Here is a 15,318-nt window from a genome sequence, read left to right on the forward strand (position 1 = left end):
CTCCTTGCCATACTCCAAGTTTAATAGAATTGACTACTTCATGGTAATATGCTGTAATTTGTCTGGTGTACTTGTGCATCCCTCATCATCATTTACTCTTTTAAATAAATTACATCTGACTTGAAAACCCTGTCGGCACTGGCTTTTTCCTCAGATCCACTGTCAGGGAACAAGCCAAGTACAGAATGCAGGGCTGAAGGGTGGGGGAAACGGAGTGCACCTGTTTGCCGTTGTTAATCACATACAGCTTATGTGTGGCTGTGTGGTGTCTGGGGACAAAAGAACAGGACCTGGAAAAGGGAATGGTACGATTTTATCCAGCAGGAATTCAGAGTAACCTCACCTTTGCTATAACTGTGTGGTACAGCAACACCTCAGCACAAGATACAACACGGCTGGACAAAGTGGTGCGCTGCATCTAAAATGACAAGTTATAATCTTCCACCCCTGACTGAAATCTATTACACCAGGCTACAAAAAAGACATAAGATTTTGAAAGATCCCTCTCACCCAGCTAATCACCTTTTTAATTTCCTCCCTTTCCTTAAAAGACTGAGAAGCATTAAATTGAGAACATTTAGGTCCTATAATAGCACCTATCCAGATGCTGTCTGCCTCCTTAACTCCAAAATGCCATGGTGTTTGTTATTTGATTGCAGGACATTGGTGTATGCATTGTTCCCTAGTTAACCGATGCTACTGACAGCACCCAATGAGTCTTTTTTTATTATTGATATTTACATTTTTTTAAATTACATTATTTATTCTATTAGTTTATGGTGATGGTCATTTTATGGTGTTATCATTTGTTTCATGATTACCCTGCATTTTGTGGTAATATGTTTATTGTCAGTGTATTGTTAATGAGCTCACTGAATCACATTCCAATCAACCTCGTTGACATGGCAATAAAGTATTGAAACTTGAAACTTGCAGAGAGGAAAAGGGGGCGATTGAGCAGAGTGGTGAGAAGAGTAGTGATGGGCGAAAATGAACGAACAAATCTTTTTGAACGACTCTTTTTAGTGTCTGGTATGTACTGGGTCAGCCTGTCGAACGTCCAAGTGCTCATGAATCGGACTCTCCCTGCATTTTCCCACTCAAAACTGCTGCCTGCTACGGTAGCTGCAGCACTCAAAGCATAGCAAGTGGAACAACCAATGAATGAGCAAGTTGAATCAGACTTGACTCGAGACAGACAGCCTGCACTCACTGAACGAGATCAAATGAACTGGTCTCTCGAACTAGGACGTCTGCTACTTGCCCCTCAAAAAGAACGACAAATCGTTGGTCTGTCACATTTCTGTAACATCGTATTGAGCTTACATACAAGTAGGATGCAGAATCAATGTATTAAAATGAATATTTTATCTTTAGTAATGTAAACTTATACATGATGAATGGTAATGCATTGAAGAGAAGTTTGATGGGGCATGCAGCACTAGTTGTCGAACGTGCATGTACTATAATGGAGTGTCACGGAGAAACTGAAGCCATTTTTTTGAAAAAGTATCAAAACTTGAGAGGTTCGAAAGGTTCGGTACATTTACATGTAACAACTCGAAGGAACCGGTACTGTGAAAGAATCGGTCTGCCCACCACTAGGGAAGAGGCAGTGGCAAAGGTGACATTTTGCACCAGATTCGATAGCAGTGGTGGTGCAGTTGTGGTGCAGCTGGGGATACGTATATCTGTGGCTCTACAGGGTCCACTAGCTGACCGGTGGTCCTCTTCACTACCAAATTGACTGCAATGGGGTGGTGAGATCAAATATCTGTACTGGAGTCAGGTGTGTGAGGGTTTTCTTTTCTTATTGTTGTTTGGACGTGGGGAGCCTGCAGCTTCTCCAGTGTAGTGACTAAAATGTCCCCCTGCTGGAAGAGACAGGTGGTGCAGGTGCCTGAATGGGAGTGCTTATGGATGTGCTGAGTGTGTGTAGGTAGAAGTACACATTTTGTATTTTAGCTTTATGGCTATCTGCACCTTTGTAATTCCATGAGGAAAAGGTAGTGTGCTGCTTACCTGTGGTGCCTCAGTCAGAATTGGGGGCCGGGACAAGTAGTTCCGGCCGAATATAGGGGGAAGGAACCATGATGCAGGAATGCATTATGAAAAAGAGGTTCATATTTATGTGGAAAGGGGCTGCTCCCCCTCTTAGAGACCCATTGATGGGTGGTTTGAAGCTGACCATGTCATTGTGGCCTCCTTTTTTGAGCCCACCCCTGAGGACAAAATGCATGTGTGTGTACATGTGTGTGTGTGAGAGCGAGAGAGAGAGCAGCATGTACCACCTGTATGTGAGACCTGCTCAGGACCATTAAAAATTACATTTTATATTATAATGATGGCATAAAACACATGTAACTATACACATGTGCACCATAATGCCAGGCAGTTGACCAGAATTTACCCAGGGGGCCTCAGAACAGACTCATCCAACTACGATCCACAGGACATGTGGAATGTGGGGTGCCACTTAGGTGAGAAATACGTGTAATTGCGAAATGTTTGTACTGAATGTAATTATGCAATGATATGTATCACATATCTTATATTTATGTGCATATGTTATTCTAGTGCCCAAATGCAGAGAATGTGACTTTGATAAAATAAGTAACCGAAACAAAATGACTGATAATATATGTGCTGGTAATTGAAAGTTTTGGAGACATGGATGCTTGAGCAAAGCTTTAGAACACCTGCGGAAATAGCGCCACATTTTTGCGATGCACCACATTATTTCTTTTTTTCTCATTTGTTCATAGTCGCTCTCAACTTCCAGACAGCTGGGGAGGAGATGGACCTAAATGATGGTCTGTTCAACCAGAATGGTCACTGTGGCTACGTCCTGAAACCCAAGTTCCTGAGGTGCTGCAAGAGGAGGTTTGACCCAGATAACCCTCAGGATTGTGAAGAGTACCAGCCTGTCCGCCTCGCCATACAGGTTCTGTCTGAGGGAATATAATCTGGAATAATAATCTAAAAGCACAGTGTTTGCATGCCGAAGATCATTTGCTCATTTTATGAGTGTGTGCATGTGCGTGTTTGTCCGTGTCTGCCTCAGGTGATAAGTGGACAGCAGTTTCCAAAAGTGAGAAAAAAAGAGGGCTCCATTGTTGACCCATTTGTGAGAGTAGAGGTCCATGGGGTACCACTTGACGAAGCCAAGCAGGAGACCAGATATATTGACAACAATGGTGAGGGGAGGATTACCCAGCACTGTTTTACTAGCCCTATCTCAATGCATGTCATGTTAACACAGAACCTGCTGCTGGTGTCTACTGTACAGGGTTCAACCCGCTGTGGTACGACACAGTGCAGTTCGTCCTCCATGCTCCAGAGCTGGCTCTGGTGCGCTTTGTTGTGGAAGATTATGACCATGCATCAAAGAATGACTTCATCGGCCAATACACCTTGCCATTCACTTGTATTCAGCCAGGTGAGTATCATGTAATGTTCTGGCTGAACCCCATTGCTTTCAGCATCAAACTGGATACAAAATGGTAAAAGCATTTTGTCTTTGCAGAGTATCAGACAAGCATAGTTTTAAGAAAAATAGAATGTATAGTATATAGAATGTATGATCTCCATGACGCCTTAGGAACTCTATGGTCCTGTGCTTCTCTCTTGACTTAAAGTCTGTTCTTCTTGCCTTTCCAGGATACCGTCATGTCCCCCTGTTGTCCAAAGATGGCACTAGTTTATCCCCCTCCTCCTTGTTTGTGCACATCAGGATCACAAAGCTTAATTCTCCATGACCTCCTGCATGAGTGCTTTAGGAACATGCTTCAGTTCCTGTGAACACAGCGCTTACCCTGGGACTGCAAGACATGTCTGTATCTCCCCTGCTATGTGTAGATCTGTGTATCTGTGTCTAGATCAATGGATACCTGCCAAATATGATGGAAAAAAGGTAAAACCAACCATATTATCTGTCTCTGTACAGTTCTCGACAGACTGTTCTTAATGCTACTGCCTGCTCCTAGATTAATATTTGTCAAATGATTCAGAGTTGCTCCTCTGTTTTGCCTTGAATCTCAAACTGATGCACTGACATGGTTGAGTTGCCCCTTGATGTCTTTCCCTCAGACTTCCATTCCAACATTACCTTAGCTATTGTTCCTTGTAAAGCAGTGGTGTCAAACTCGTGCCATGGAGGGCCGTGTGTATGCAGGTTTTCATTCCAACCAATTAATGCTGCCTTAATTGAGTCCAATTACTCATTCAGCCATATGCGTTTAACTGCATTGAAGCACAGAATATAAGAAAATTTTTATTTAGACAATGCGGGTCACCATAGACGTCGGGTCACCATTGTGCACAAACCTGCATCCCTAATTCAGCAAATAATTTAACTAATTATATAATCAAGATCTGAGGCTGGAATGAAAACCTGCATACACACGGCCCTCCATGGCACTAGTTTGACCCCTTCTGTTGTAAAGCATCAGCAAGTTGAACAGACTATGTCACTGAAGCTCATGGCCAAAGTTACCGAGAGTCACCACTCATTCAAAGTCACCAAGATCTCCTATTCTAGCCATGAAATAATGGGCAACTTGACCTGTCTATCATTTTTATTCACAACTGTGATCATGCTGGGATGTTAATGGATTAGTGAAGTACATTTTGTCATGGGTTTGGGGTGCAGTTCCGTTTTTGGCCTCCCGGCCTGATTATTACCTCATTGGATGCACCTGTTTCCAATTATTCCTCCCTATGCCGTGATTTCTGCCACCTGCATCGTGCGAGGCTATTTAAGACGCTGCCTGACTTTCAGTCCTTGCTTCAGTGTCTACTTATGTTCTCATTGAGCCGGTAAGGTATTGCAGAGCCTGTTTAATAAACCTCCTGTTCTCTCACTTCTCAAGAAGCGTTTCCCCTTAGAAGGTTTGTATTTCAGTCTGTGTTTCTGGGCTTCGTGCCGGCAGACTGTTAGGGCTTTACCTTTTCTTTTCTTTTCCTAAGCTGTGTCTTAGGTTCTTGGGTTTCTCAGTGTTCGACCCCTGTCTTTTTGTTTCGGGTCTGAGCTGTGACTCAGTGTTTTCTTTCTCTGTTTTTCGCCCTTGTTTTTTCAGGGTTGTTTTCGGTTTGGCCGTTTTTTTTATGGCTTGACAGGGAGTTTGAGTTTTCACTCTGGTCTTTCTGTTTTATTTTTTCCCCTTCCTCGTTTCCTCTAGCCTCTGTGGCTTATCACCTCAGTGCGTGTGGTCCTCCGACACTCCCCCTCCCTCACACATTTGTGCGGAAGCACCTGCTTTGAATACCCTTTAAATCCCTCAATTAAACAACTGTTTCTTATTTTGGCAGTTACCTGTATGTTAATCATGACTGTACAGGTATCTGAAATGTTTAAAGGAAGATGGCTAATATGGATGTTTATTAATGGGCTACCAGTAAAATCTTTTTTACATAAATAAATCCCATATTGTTGCAGTGGGATGAATGTTCTCACCACACAGACTATTTTCTAAGGTTCTCTGTCTTAAGTAAACATCAGAACACAACAATCAGAAAGACATCTTCATGTAAGACAGTTTATTTAAAGATCATTAAAGAAAATAAAGGTTGCATGGAAGTATTAAAATGCACCTCTTTACTCTTACTGTGTAATCTGACTGATATTATTTTGTGTTATAAGTACTGAGATGCACTCTTAATGTGTTATCTGCTGTTGTGACCTCATACAGATTACAGATTACCATTTTATTAGGTACACTTATCTTACAATGGGTAGGACCCCCTTTTGCCTCCAGAGCAGCCTGAATTCTTCATGGCGTAGATTCAACAAGGTGCTGGAAACATTCCTTGGGCATTTTGGTCCATGATGACTCGATAACATGCTCTAGTGGATTGTGATCTGGGGACTGTGGAGGCCACTGGAGTAAACTGAAGTCATTGCTATGTTTGTGGAAGCAGAGATGATGTGGGCTTGGTGACATGGCGCATTATCCTGCTGGAAGAATCCTTTCGATAAATGGGAGGCTGTAAAGGGGAGTCAAACTAGGACCCAGAAAAGGCTGGCATTTGAACAAGCCTGGGGGCTGGGACTCATCCTGTACTTCAAAGGACCCGAGAGCCTTGTGATAAAACAACAGGTTACTCGGACTTCCTGTCGGGGAAGATTGTAAGCGACTTCCCACACTGCGCGTACTCTGTGTTCCGTGTGTAGCTGAACAGGCTGGGTAAGAACTTTTTACTCTGTATTTATGTTTTAAAAAGTCTGTATTTTTAAATTGACTGTGAATTTTAAGCTAATGACCTACCTGCCTGTTAAATAAATTCTTCTTATTTTTAACTTGCGTGGTCTTCATGACTCTAACCCAGTTGGTCTAGCTGTGAGGTGTTTGCAAGGCTGCAGCCATAAAGGGATGTATATGGCCAGCAACAATTCTAAGGTATGCTATGGCATTCAAATGATACTCTATTGGTATTAAGGGGTCTAATGTGTGCCAATAAAACATTCCCCACACCATTACACCACAACCACCAACCTGCACCATTGACATAAGGGGGAATGGATCCATGGACTCATGCTGTTTTTGACCCTTTGATACAATTTGCATGTTGCAGCAGGCATTGGGATTCTTCAGACCTTCTTCTTTTTCAGATTTTCAGTAGTCCAGTTTTGGTTTTCACATGCTCACTGTAGTCTTATCTTTCTGTTCTTAACTGTTAGGAGGGGAACCTGGAACCTGTTCTACCGCTGTAGCCCATCCGCCTTCAGGTTCTGCACGTTGTTTGTTTAGAGATGTTATTCTGCACACCATAACATAACATAACACAACAAAATGACGAGAACAGGCCATTCAGCCCAACAATGCTTGCCATTTTCCTGATTAAATTGTACCTGGTGCTCTGATTACCTACAGACTATATAGTATCTAACAGTGTATCAAGCTTGATCTTGAAAATCCCTGAGTTTCTGCCTCTACTACGTGACCTGGCAGGCTATTCCACACATTGACTACACTCTGCATGACAACATTCTTCCTAATGTCTGTACGTGGTCTGTACCACTGCTGTTTTTTTTTTTTTTGCACCATTCTCTATAAACTTTTGACTGCAGTGCCTGAAAATCTCACAAAGACAGCTGTAACCACCACATCTAGCACCACCAATCATACCATGGTCAAAGTTAATTCATGCATCCTGCCCATTCTAATATTTTGTTGAAAAATAAATAAAACCTCTTCACTATGTCTACATACTGTATGTTATACATTGAGTTTCGGCCACATGATTCACTGTTGGAGTAGCAGGCTATTTGCGTTAACGAGCAAGTGCACCAAATAAACTGGCCATGAATATTGCTCATCCATGGCCAGTTTATTATCTCTCATTTGGTAGCAGGACTAGACAGAATTTTTTTGCTGGTCACTCAAATGTCAGGTCAGGGTCAATTAGTAACACCGAGTTTCCTGGAGGTAGGCTAGAATTCTTTGGAAATCGAAAGGTGTTTGAATTTTTCACTGCTAATTGAACTTTCTCACCCCTCATTACTGAAACCTTGTTCATTGAGAAGGAAGATCAGAAGATGCTGACAACTCAGCTTATTGTTATCTGTTGCCTGTTGCTTGGAAACTTCATTCTGCAGGTAATCAGTTTGAAGAGGTTCCATTCCTTTCCACGAAGTGCAGATTGACCTGTCTGTCCGCCACCAGGACAGTGCGATTGTGAGCTTTGACTTCCCCAATGTGAGGGTCTAGTCTGATTTCAAACAGACTGATTATCTAGAAGTAGGAAAAAATGATAGGTATTAATATTGCGATGGTGTTAATGGTGGTGTCGGTTATGGTGTTTGTAGTGGTGTTAGAGCAAGTGTTAGTTATGGCTTTTGTAATTGTGTCTGTGATGGTTTTAGTGAACATGTTGTGTAATGGTGTTGCTGATGGTGCTACCAGTGGCATTGTTGACCTTAGTAATGGCGTTAGTGACAATAGTAATTCCACAATAGAGCCTTTTATGTTTACAGCATCAGCGACCTCTGATCCTGCTATGTTCTCACCCGTGACAGAGCAAGGTGCATCTCCAGCTCTGCAATCCTGCGGCCAACGCAGCCCCGCACCCCAAACCCAAACGGGAGAGAGCCAAAGGGATTGGGTCGCTGCCTGCCATCCCGCAGCCAGCGTTCTGGTCTGAACTTGTGCGGCTCAGGGAAGGTTTTCTCATCCTGGCTTATGGAGTAGTGGCAGATGGTGAAGGAGGTCTAGGAGGAAGACAGGACAAACTTCTCACACACACACACCTGCCATAATGAGTCACACACCCACCATGACTTAAATCCCAGCAACACAGATTTATAATTTTTTGTCTAAGATTAATTTCTGGTAAATTTAGCTTCCGTTTCTGTATCTGTATTATTTCCATTTTTTCATTCCATTCTTTTCCTGCAGTAAAGGTGCTGTGTGGAGCATATTACACAACAGGTACCAGACTGAGGTGGAGTGAAGGCAATGGGTGAAGCTAAACAGTTGCATGTTGTACGTGTATATACATGTACTGAATGTGATTTGGATGTACTGAGTTGGGTGCACTCGGTACATTGAAACAGGGAATAAACTGTCAATGTGTCCAATCACCTAGGCCAGACTCACTTTCCTAGGGAAAAAATATCCTCCGATGGACACGTCTGCTTCTTTCATGACCCGAGCGTTCGTAGGAATCACAGGATACAGCCTGGAATGTGAAAATGAGTGCAGGTAAGACTCCATCGTGTACATCTCTTCTACAGAGTGAAGGTGAGATGCTTCATCAAGTTTCTGTCCTACAGAGTGCTGGTGTGATGCTTCGTCAAAAACACCTGTTCTACAGAGTGTGGGTGAGATGCTTCATCAAACACACCTGTTCTACAGAGTGAAGGTGAGATGCTTCATCAAGTTCCTGTCCTACAGAATGCAAGTGAGATGATGCATCAAGTATCTGTCACTGTGCTATGAGTGGTCAATCCCTCAGCTCAGTGTCTCTTTAATCACCACCTAACTGCCACTCTGTTGTGAATGGTTCATCCCTCACCTCAGTGTCTCTTTAATCACCGCCTTAAGTAATTGCATGTCAGAGACGACCTGGGCAGTAATGGGCCTGCCCCCCAAAACGAAGCTGGACACCTCCTTATATAGCCTGTCCTGCACCTCTGGGTTCTGGGACAGCAGGTATAGAGCCCACATTAAGGTGTTGGAGGTCTAGGGGATGCAGAATAAAATTCAGATACTGAGCACATGATTAATGACAATTAATCATCTAATTTCTCACACATAACAATACAGTTATTCTTCTGCAAAAGGCGTGAATTTGTCCTCAATTCATTTTGATTAAACCTAGAGTTGGCAATTTAGTCTGCTACAGCAAGTAAGGTCTGTCAGTCAGAATTTCCTCTCAATAGGAAATGTGATTTTATTTCTAAAGCTGCATGGAGCAGCTTTATCACCTCATCCACTAGATGTATATTTTATGTTCAGGATGTTAACAAAGCATATGCAATTAGCTTTCCATCTCAATATCTATAGGTCTATATCTCCCAGGGATTCAATTGGTTGTTTAGCAGTCTAAAGTTATTGAACATTTAAAGTGAAGTGAATATGCAGAGCAATGTTATTGTCATTCTGACCTTAAATCACCATTCATGATCCCTTATGGTACTTCATTTTTACAGCATAATATACTTATATAATAACGGTGAAACTGAGAACCGCCATGTTTAATGGCTAAAATAGAAACCTGCTGTGCGATTCTCACCGTGTCCACTCCAGCCAATAGCAGTTCTGCAATGCTGCCGTATACGTCTTTACTGCTCATCTTTCTGTTGGAGATGAGGTAAGTCAGGTACTCTCCTTCCACCTCCTGGCCCTGGGCTAAACGGTGCTGAATGACGTCCATCTTTCTGTCAATCAAGTTCCTGGCTGGGTTTTTATATTTATAAGGGATTAATAAAGTAATAGAAGTCAATGATTAAGTAATAAAGGCAATTAATGTGGTTACATAATGAAGGTTAAGTAATGAAGTTAACGTATTGCAGGTACATAATAAAGGTAAAGCAATAAATGTTAGTAATACAGATCTGTAGTAAAGGTAAGTAATGCAGGTACGCAATAAAGGTGAAGCAATAAAGGTAATCAATACAGGTCTGTAATAAAGGTAGAGTATTAAAGGTATAAAATGCCAATATGTAATACCAGGCAAAGTAATAAAGGTAAGTACTGCAGGTATGTGATAAAGGGTGATAGGTTTGAACAATTAAGTTGCTTTCTGTGTCTTAACTTCATTCTGAATACACATGCCCACACTCACACTCTGTAACTGCTTCCCATTGTTAGAGACAAATGGCCACAAATAGAGTTCAATCACTGTTTGTAGGATATACAATAGGCACAGATCAAAGGGGTGTCCCCGGCAGCAGACCATTTGGGTGTCCCCGGGAAGTCTGGTGCAATGCATATTCCTCCCTGGGAACATTCACACTAGGCCATCACCATACCTCTCAACAGAATACTTAAACCTTCACTTGTGGCTGTCTCGTTGAGATTCATACGGAGCACTTGTCGTGGCACCGTGGCGAGTCTCCCTTTGCCCATCGAAATAAAACCTTTTCAATTGGAAAGTGGTCCTCAGTGTGTTACTTCACCTTTCCCGACTTGGTTGCACACAGGAGAAGATTCCCAACAAGGGAAAGTAATAATGGAGCTAAGTAGGCATGACCAAAGTATCCTCACTCACTTACCAAATTTGAAGATGCCCTCCCAGCTGGCCAAGTACCGATCCCAGAGGGGCAGGATGTTGCGGGTCCATTTGGGCAGCATGATCACCAGCATGCTGTAGGAGAACATCTGACCAATGGAATTGATGAAGTCTTGAGTTGCTTCAGGGATCTCCTTCTCCAGGCATCCAATGCGCGTTTCAAACAGAATGGAGGAGATTCCTGGATCACAACAGGACATGTGTGCGTGTGAGTTACCCACTATGCCTTTGAGAAACAACGAGGCACCGAAGAGTCATTTGTAGAAGAAATTAATTATAGAGGTTTTAATGAAATTATGTTTGCTTGTGAACCTGTACAAATTTCATCCTGGATCAGAGCTCAGCCAACACTGTGTTTTAAGTGATCAGTAAAAAATGAGGATGTTGAGTATTTGGACTGTAATTAAAGGATGTTTCCATTTAGAGTGATGTCAGGTGAGGGCAGTAGAGCCACCCAACAGGAGAGGAGCTGCGTGCATACCCTCCAGAGAGAAGCGGTAGAGCTCATTTGAGACATCGGTCACCATGTCACCCGAAGGGCTGATCTGGCGCAGGTGGTATATTCTTTTGATGAAGTCTGTGACAACCTCATTGATCACATCTCCATACTGCACCGAATCTTTAGGGTGCAGCATGCGCTTGTTCAGAATGGCCCGCAGCTTGTACCACTTCTCCCCCTCTCTGTAGGGGGACCAAACATAATCAACAATTGGATTTCTTGGAAATTACCGCATACAAGGCACCCATATTTCCCCCAAACACACACATTAGATACAAAGACTTTCTTTAAAGACAAAGACACATATGCACTTTAACACAAAAAAACGGTCTCCACCTTAAGCACACTTTCAAGGGCAAGATCAAATTCCAATTGTTCAGGTTTAACAGGATTTGCAGAAAGAATACAGGTTTTTGAATAGGCCAATAAAACACTCTTCAATGCATTTAAACCAAATGGGTACTCCTGTTCTTTCCTTAGACAGAGCCGAAAGACCTTCTTGGCTGCACTGATCACCACATCATCACACAGCATTAAGCTAAGCAGCAAACAGAAAAATTAAGAAAAACTTGGCCAAGATCCTTCAGAACATGGACCTACTCCAGGACTAAAAGTTCATCTCCGCCTACAAGAACAAAAATCTCAACGACTGTCTGGTAGACAGCAAAGTACCGAAATCAACGCTGTGCATGAACAAGGTATTGTTCATGCACAGTATTTTACAGTATTACAGTATCACGGTATCAGTATCAGTATTGTACAAAGAGGCCACAACAGTCACTAACCGTAACCACTACCTCTGCATTCACCCTAACCCCTGCCTCTGCACTAACTCTATCCCCTATCTCTACTCTAACCCTAACTCTTACCTTTCTACTCACCCTTGATTTTGCTAAATGTAGACTGGTAACATGTCACAATGTTATAGGGGTAGGATCCTTTGACATGGAGCGGTTTCTTGGATAGATCGGCCTGTGTGTCGGTGGCTCTTACTCTGTGAAAGGTCCGTAGCCGAGTCCCTTCATGTCACGGTACTCCGTCCACAGAGTCATGTCACCCCGACAGGGAAACTTTTCATCTTTCCTCAGCAGCTCCTCCAAGAGCTCCGCGCTGTTCAGAACAATGGCTCTGTACTTTCCCACCCTGACCTTGTAAATGGGGCCATGCAGCTGCTTCTCATACACCTGGCACGGATAGCAGCACAGAGAAACACCTTTCAGTAGCATGAAAAGCAATGACAGAATAAAGGCGGCAGTGTTTTTGCTGTAGAAATGAACTTCAGCTAGTTCGTACTCACCAAATAATGTCAAGTGACACATTTTTGAAGAAAGCGAAACTCTGCATTGACTTTGGCCACTGCAGCATACAAATCCCTGTTGGCCCAATGAGCCAAAATGTTCATACACTGACGTCAATGCAGAGATTGCTGGTGATTGGTAATATTACATGGGTGGAGGACACATTCTGTGTCCTGTCTTGTCATCTGATTGAGCTGAGGAACATACCATCTCTTTCTTATTTTTTTATTTATTTATTTTTTGCAGCGCTGAATAAACTAAAGCTACATTGAAATCATCGCCTTCCATATGTCAAAGTTTTTGCTCCTTCAACGCAGCCATCGTTGTTATCCGTGTTGGTGTGGCAAAAGCTGCCTCTGCCATGTCTTTCGTGGTCACCAAAACCGCAGAATTTGAATCTGTGTTCCTGAGTGTTTGATATTCAAACCCTACATGCCAGCCAGACCCCTTCGTTCTGCTACCTCAGGACGCCTGGCACCTCCCCCTCTTCGCACCTGCGCTTCCCGAACACGGATGCAATCACAGATGCAACGCGTACATTCCCCTTTGTTTGGTGGTCCCCAGACAGATGGTGCTCAAGGCAACCACTGTTGTCTCCTATACTTAAAACTGCAATCAGCTGTTATGTAATTTCCCATTTTTTTCTATTGTAATGTAATAAATAAACTATCGTGCGTTTGGATGATTCTGTAATGTAAAAATGAGGAGGGTACAACCCCAGCAATGCAGCAAGACTAGATTCTTGAGCATTGTATTTTTGGAGCAGCAAAAGTCAATTAACTATTGCTTATACAATGCTCAAAAATCATGTCAAACACAGAATACAAGAGCATAAGCAGCATTATCTGTGTCACTTTATTTGTCACATTGCTTCATTTTTTAAATTAAAACCTTCATTAAACCTTTATGAAAGCTTTTGGGGCTGTCTATTGGAGATGTGAATGTCTGTGTCTGCATGTGAGTGCGGGTCTGTGTGTGTGTGTGTGTGAAGAGGTGTGTCAGTGTGTGTTTACATAAAATATGTGGCTTTCTTTTAGTTATCAGTCAGTTTTGGGCAACCTGAGAAGTTTGTAAGTTTGTAACAGGTATTTGGAAGTAGGCACCTGAGTCCTGCATCTAGGTCTGCCATTCTACAATTCATCTCTGTTCTTTTGGAATATTCTGCTTTCTTTTGGTTTTTGAATTTTGGTCTTTGCACATTCATGGATTACTTTAAGACAAAAGCTCTGAGAGAGGGAGAGACACGTGACAAAGGTCAGCGGTCGGATTCGAATCGCCGATGTTGAGTATGTGGTTAGTGCTCTACGGGCTGCGCCACAAGAGGCCCCCTAATTTTGGATTATTAATTCAGATTTGAGGCGCCTGGTTATCTTTACGGTCATCTCCATAATCACCAACCAATGGTTACAGCCACGCTCAGGCTGGGATATCAGAATAGTAGTATCATAGTATCACATTTTTATTTTTGTTTTTGTTTTTTAGTTCATACAATGAGTGGTTACTCGAATGTACATGCACACTGTAGGAAGATGGATTGTAGTTCTGCTGCTTGTTAACACAATATCACATCGGATGTAAAACAGTTGAAATCATGTCAGCTCATAGCTGTAACTGCTCACAGCAGTAACTGAAACCAAGACAATAAGTGCAATATCGAGTCGTGCAAAATCCCTTAGCACAGCTTTATAAAATTTATAAAAGCATGTAAATCCTCTACTTGCACATTGGACCTTATTCCAACCAAGCTCTATGAAGGAGCAGCTACTTGCTCTGTGACAACTTATGGAAACTTATGGTCTCCATCTTTCAATCATTATCTTTCCAGGCAGGAAAGAACTCACACGTCAACTGTCTAACCAGTCAGAGTGACATGATTCAGTATTCCTGTATTCCATAATTCTCATATTCCTGGAACTGTACTATTGAAAACTGATGGTTCTATTGACTGAATCAGAAAACAGATGCATATAAATAGCCTCTTGTGCCACTGCACATTCATTGTCATGTGACTGTTTCCACAGCTCCATAGAAACAGTGGCAAATAACACACTGATGACACTCATTACAGCTGCAGAACCATGATTTCACCCTCAATCCTGCAGTGAACAGAAATGGCAATAGTGCACAAACTTCACCAAACAAAGTCAAAGGAATAGAGAAGACATGTAAGGCGTAGATACCTGTAGCTCATGCATTTTTTTCAGGTACCCTTTAAACGTCATCCGGTACAACATCTGCAGGGCAGTTATTTCTGCGAGATCCTCTTCACTTTTCAGTTTGACCTGGTTGGCAGAAACAGCCACAGCAGGGGCGGTTCCTGCCGTTCTCCCCGCTGCGAGGGCTCTGATTGTGGGCCGCAGCAGCCAGCGGGCCCCCCTCTCTGCCGAGCCTAGAACCAAGCGCACTTCCATCGCAAGAGTTGTAGGTGTGTCTGCCGCGAGGCTCTTGTTTCACATCTGAGAAACAAAGGGGAGGGATCCCTCCCTGTAGGCAGGTGTGGAAGCTAGGGGGAGGCGGCCATGATCCGTAGCGGCATGGTGGCGCAGTGGGTAGCACCGTTGCCTCACAGCAAGAAGGTCCTGGGTGCGAGCCCCCTTTCTGTGTGAAGTTTGCATGTTCTCCCCATGTCCGTGTGGGTTTCCTCCGGGTACACCGGTTTCCTCCCGCAGTCCAGGGACATGCAGGTTAAGTTAATTGGGTGTACTCCTGCCGCTGCCCTTGACCAAGGCACTGGCCTCGGAACTGGAGTTGGCCCCCGGGCGCTGCACTGTGGCTGCCCACTGCTCC

At 43.1% G+C, this 15,318-nt stretch overlaps 1 protein-coding gene across 1 annotated transcript; it reads right to left on the bottom strand.

The window, feature by feature from the left end:
- Nucleotides 1-7,266: 7,266 nt before the first annotated feature.
- Nucleotides 7,267-14,966, bottom strand: LOC118222523 (sterol 26-hydroxylase, mitochondrial-like). Its single transcript, XM_035408176.1, has 9 exons — nucleotides 14,712-14,966; nucleotides 12,227-12,417; nucleotides 11,216-11,415; nucleotides 10,718-10,915; nucleotides 9,736-9,899; nucleotides 9,016-9,182; nucleotides 8,598-8,679; nucleotides 8,009-8,209; nucleotides 7,267-7,733 (listed from the first exon to the last, which is right to left on the bottom strand). The coding sequence occupies exons 1-9, from the start codon at nucleotides 14,940-14,942 to the stop codon at nucleotides 7,602-7,604; spliced, it is 1,566 nt and encodes a 521-aa protein (XP_035264067.1). The 5' UTR covers nucleotides 14,943-14,966; the 3' UTR covers nucleotides 7,267-7,601.
- Between the last annotated feature and the right edge of the window lie 352 nt (nucleotides 14,967-15,318).

Source organism: Anguilla anguilla, chromosome 3, assembly GCF_013347855.1.
Source record: "Anguilla anguilla isolate fAngAng1 chromosome 3, fAngAng1.pri, whole genome shotgun sequence".
NCBI classification, from domain to species: domain Eukaryota; kingdom Metazoa; phylum Chordata; class Actinopteri; order Anguilliformes; family Anguillidae; genus Anguilla; species Anguilla anguilla.

Coding starts and splice junctions, on each gene's coding strand:
- LOC118222523 (XM_035408176.1), bottom strand. CDS start 14,942: ATGGAAGTGCGCTTGGTTCTAGGCTCGGCAGAGAGGGGGGCCCGCTGG. Junction 9,900..10,717: donor GGAGGGCATCTTCAAATTTG/GTAAGTGAGTGA, acceptor ATAAAAACCCAG/CCAGGAACTTGATTGACAGA. Junction 8,680..9,015: donor GTGATTAAAGAGACACTGAG/GTGAGGGATGAA, acceptor TTCACATTCCAG/GCTGTATCCTGTGATTCCTA.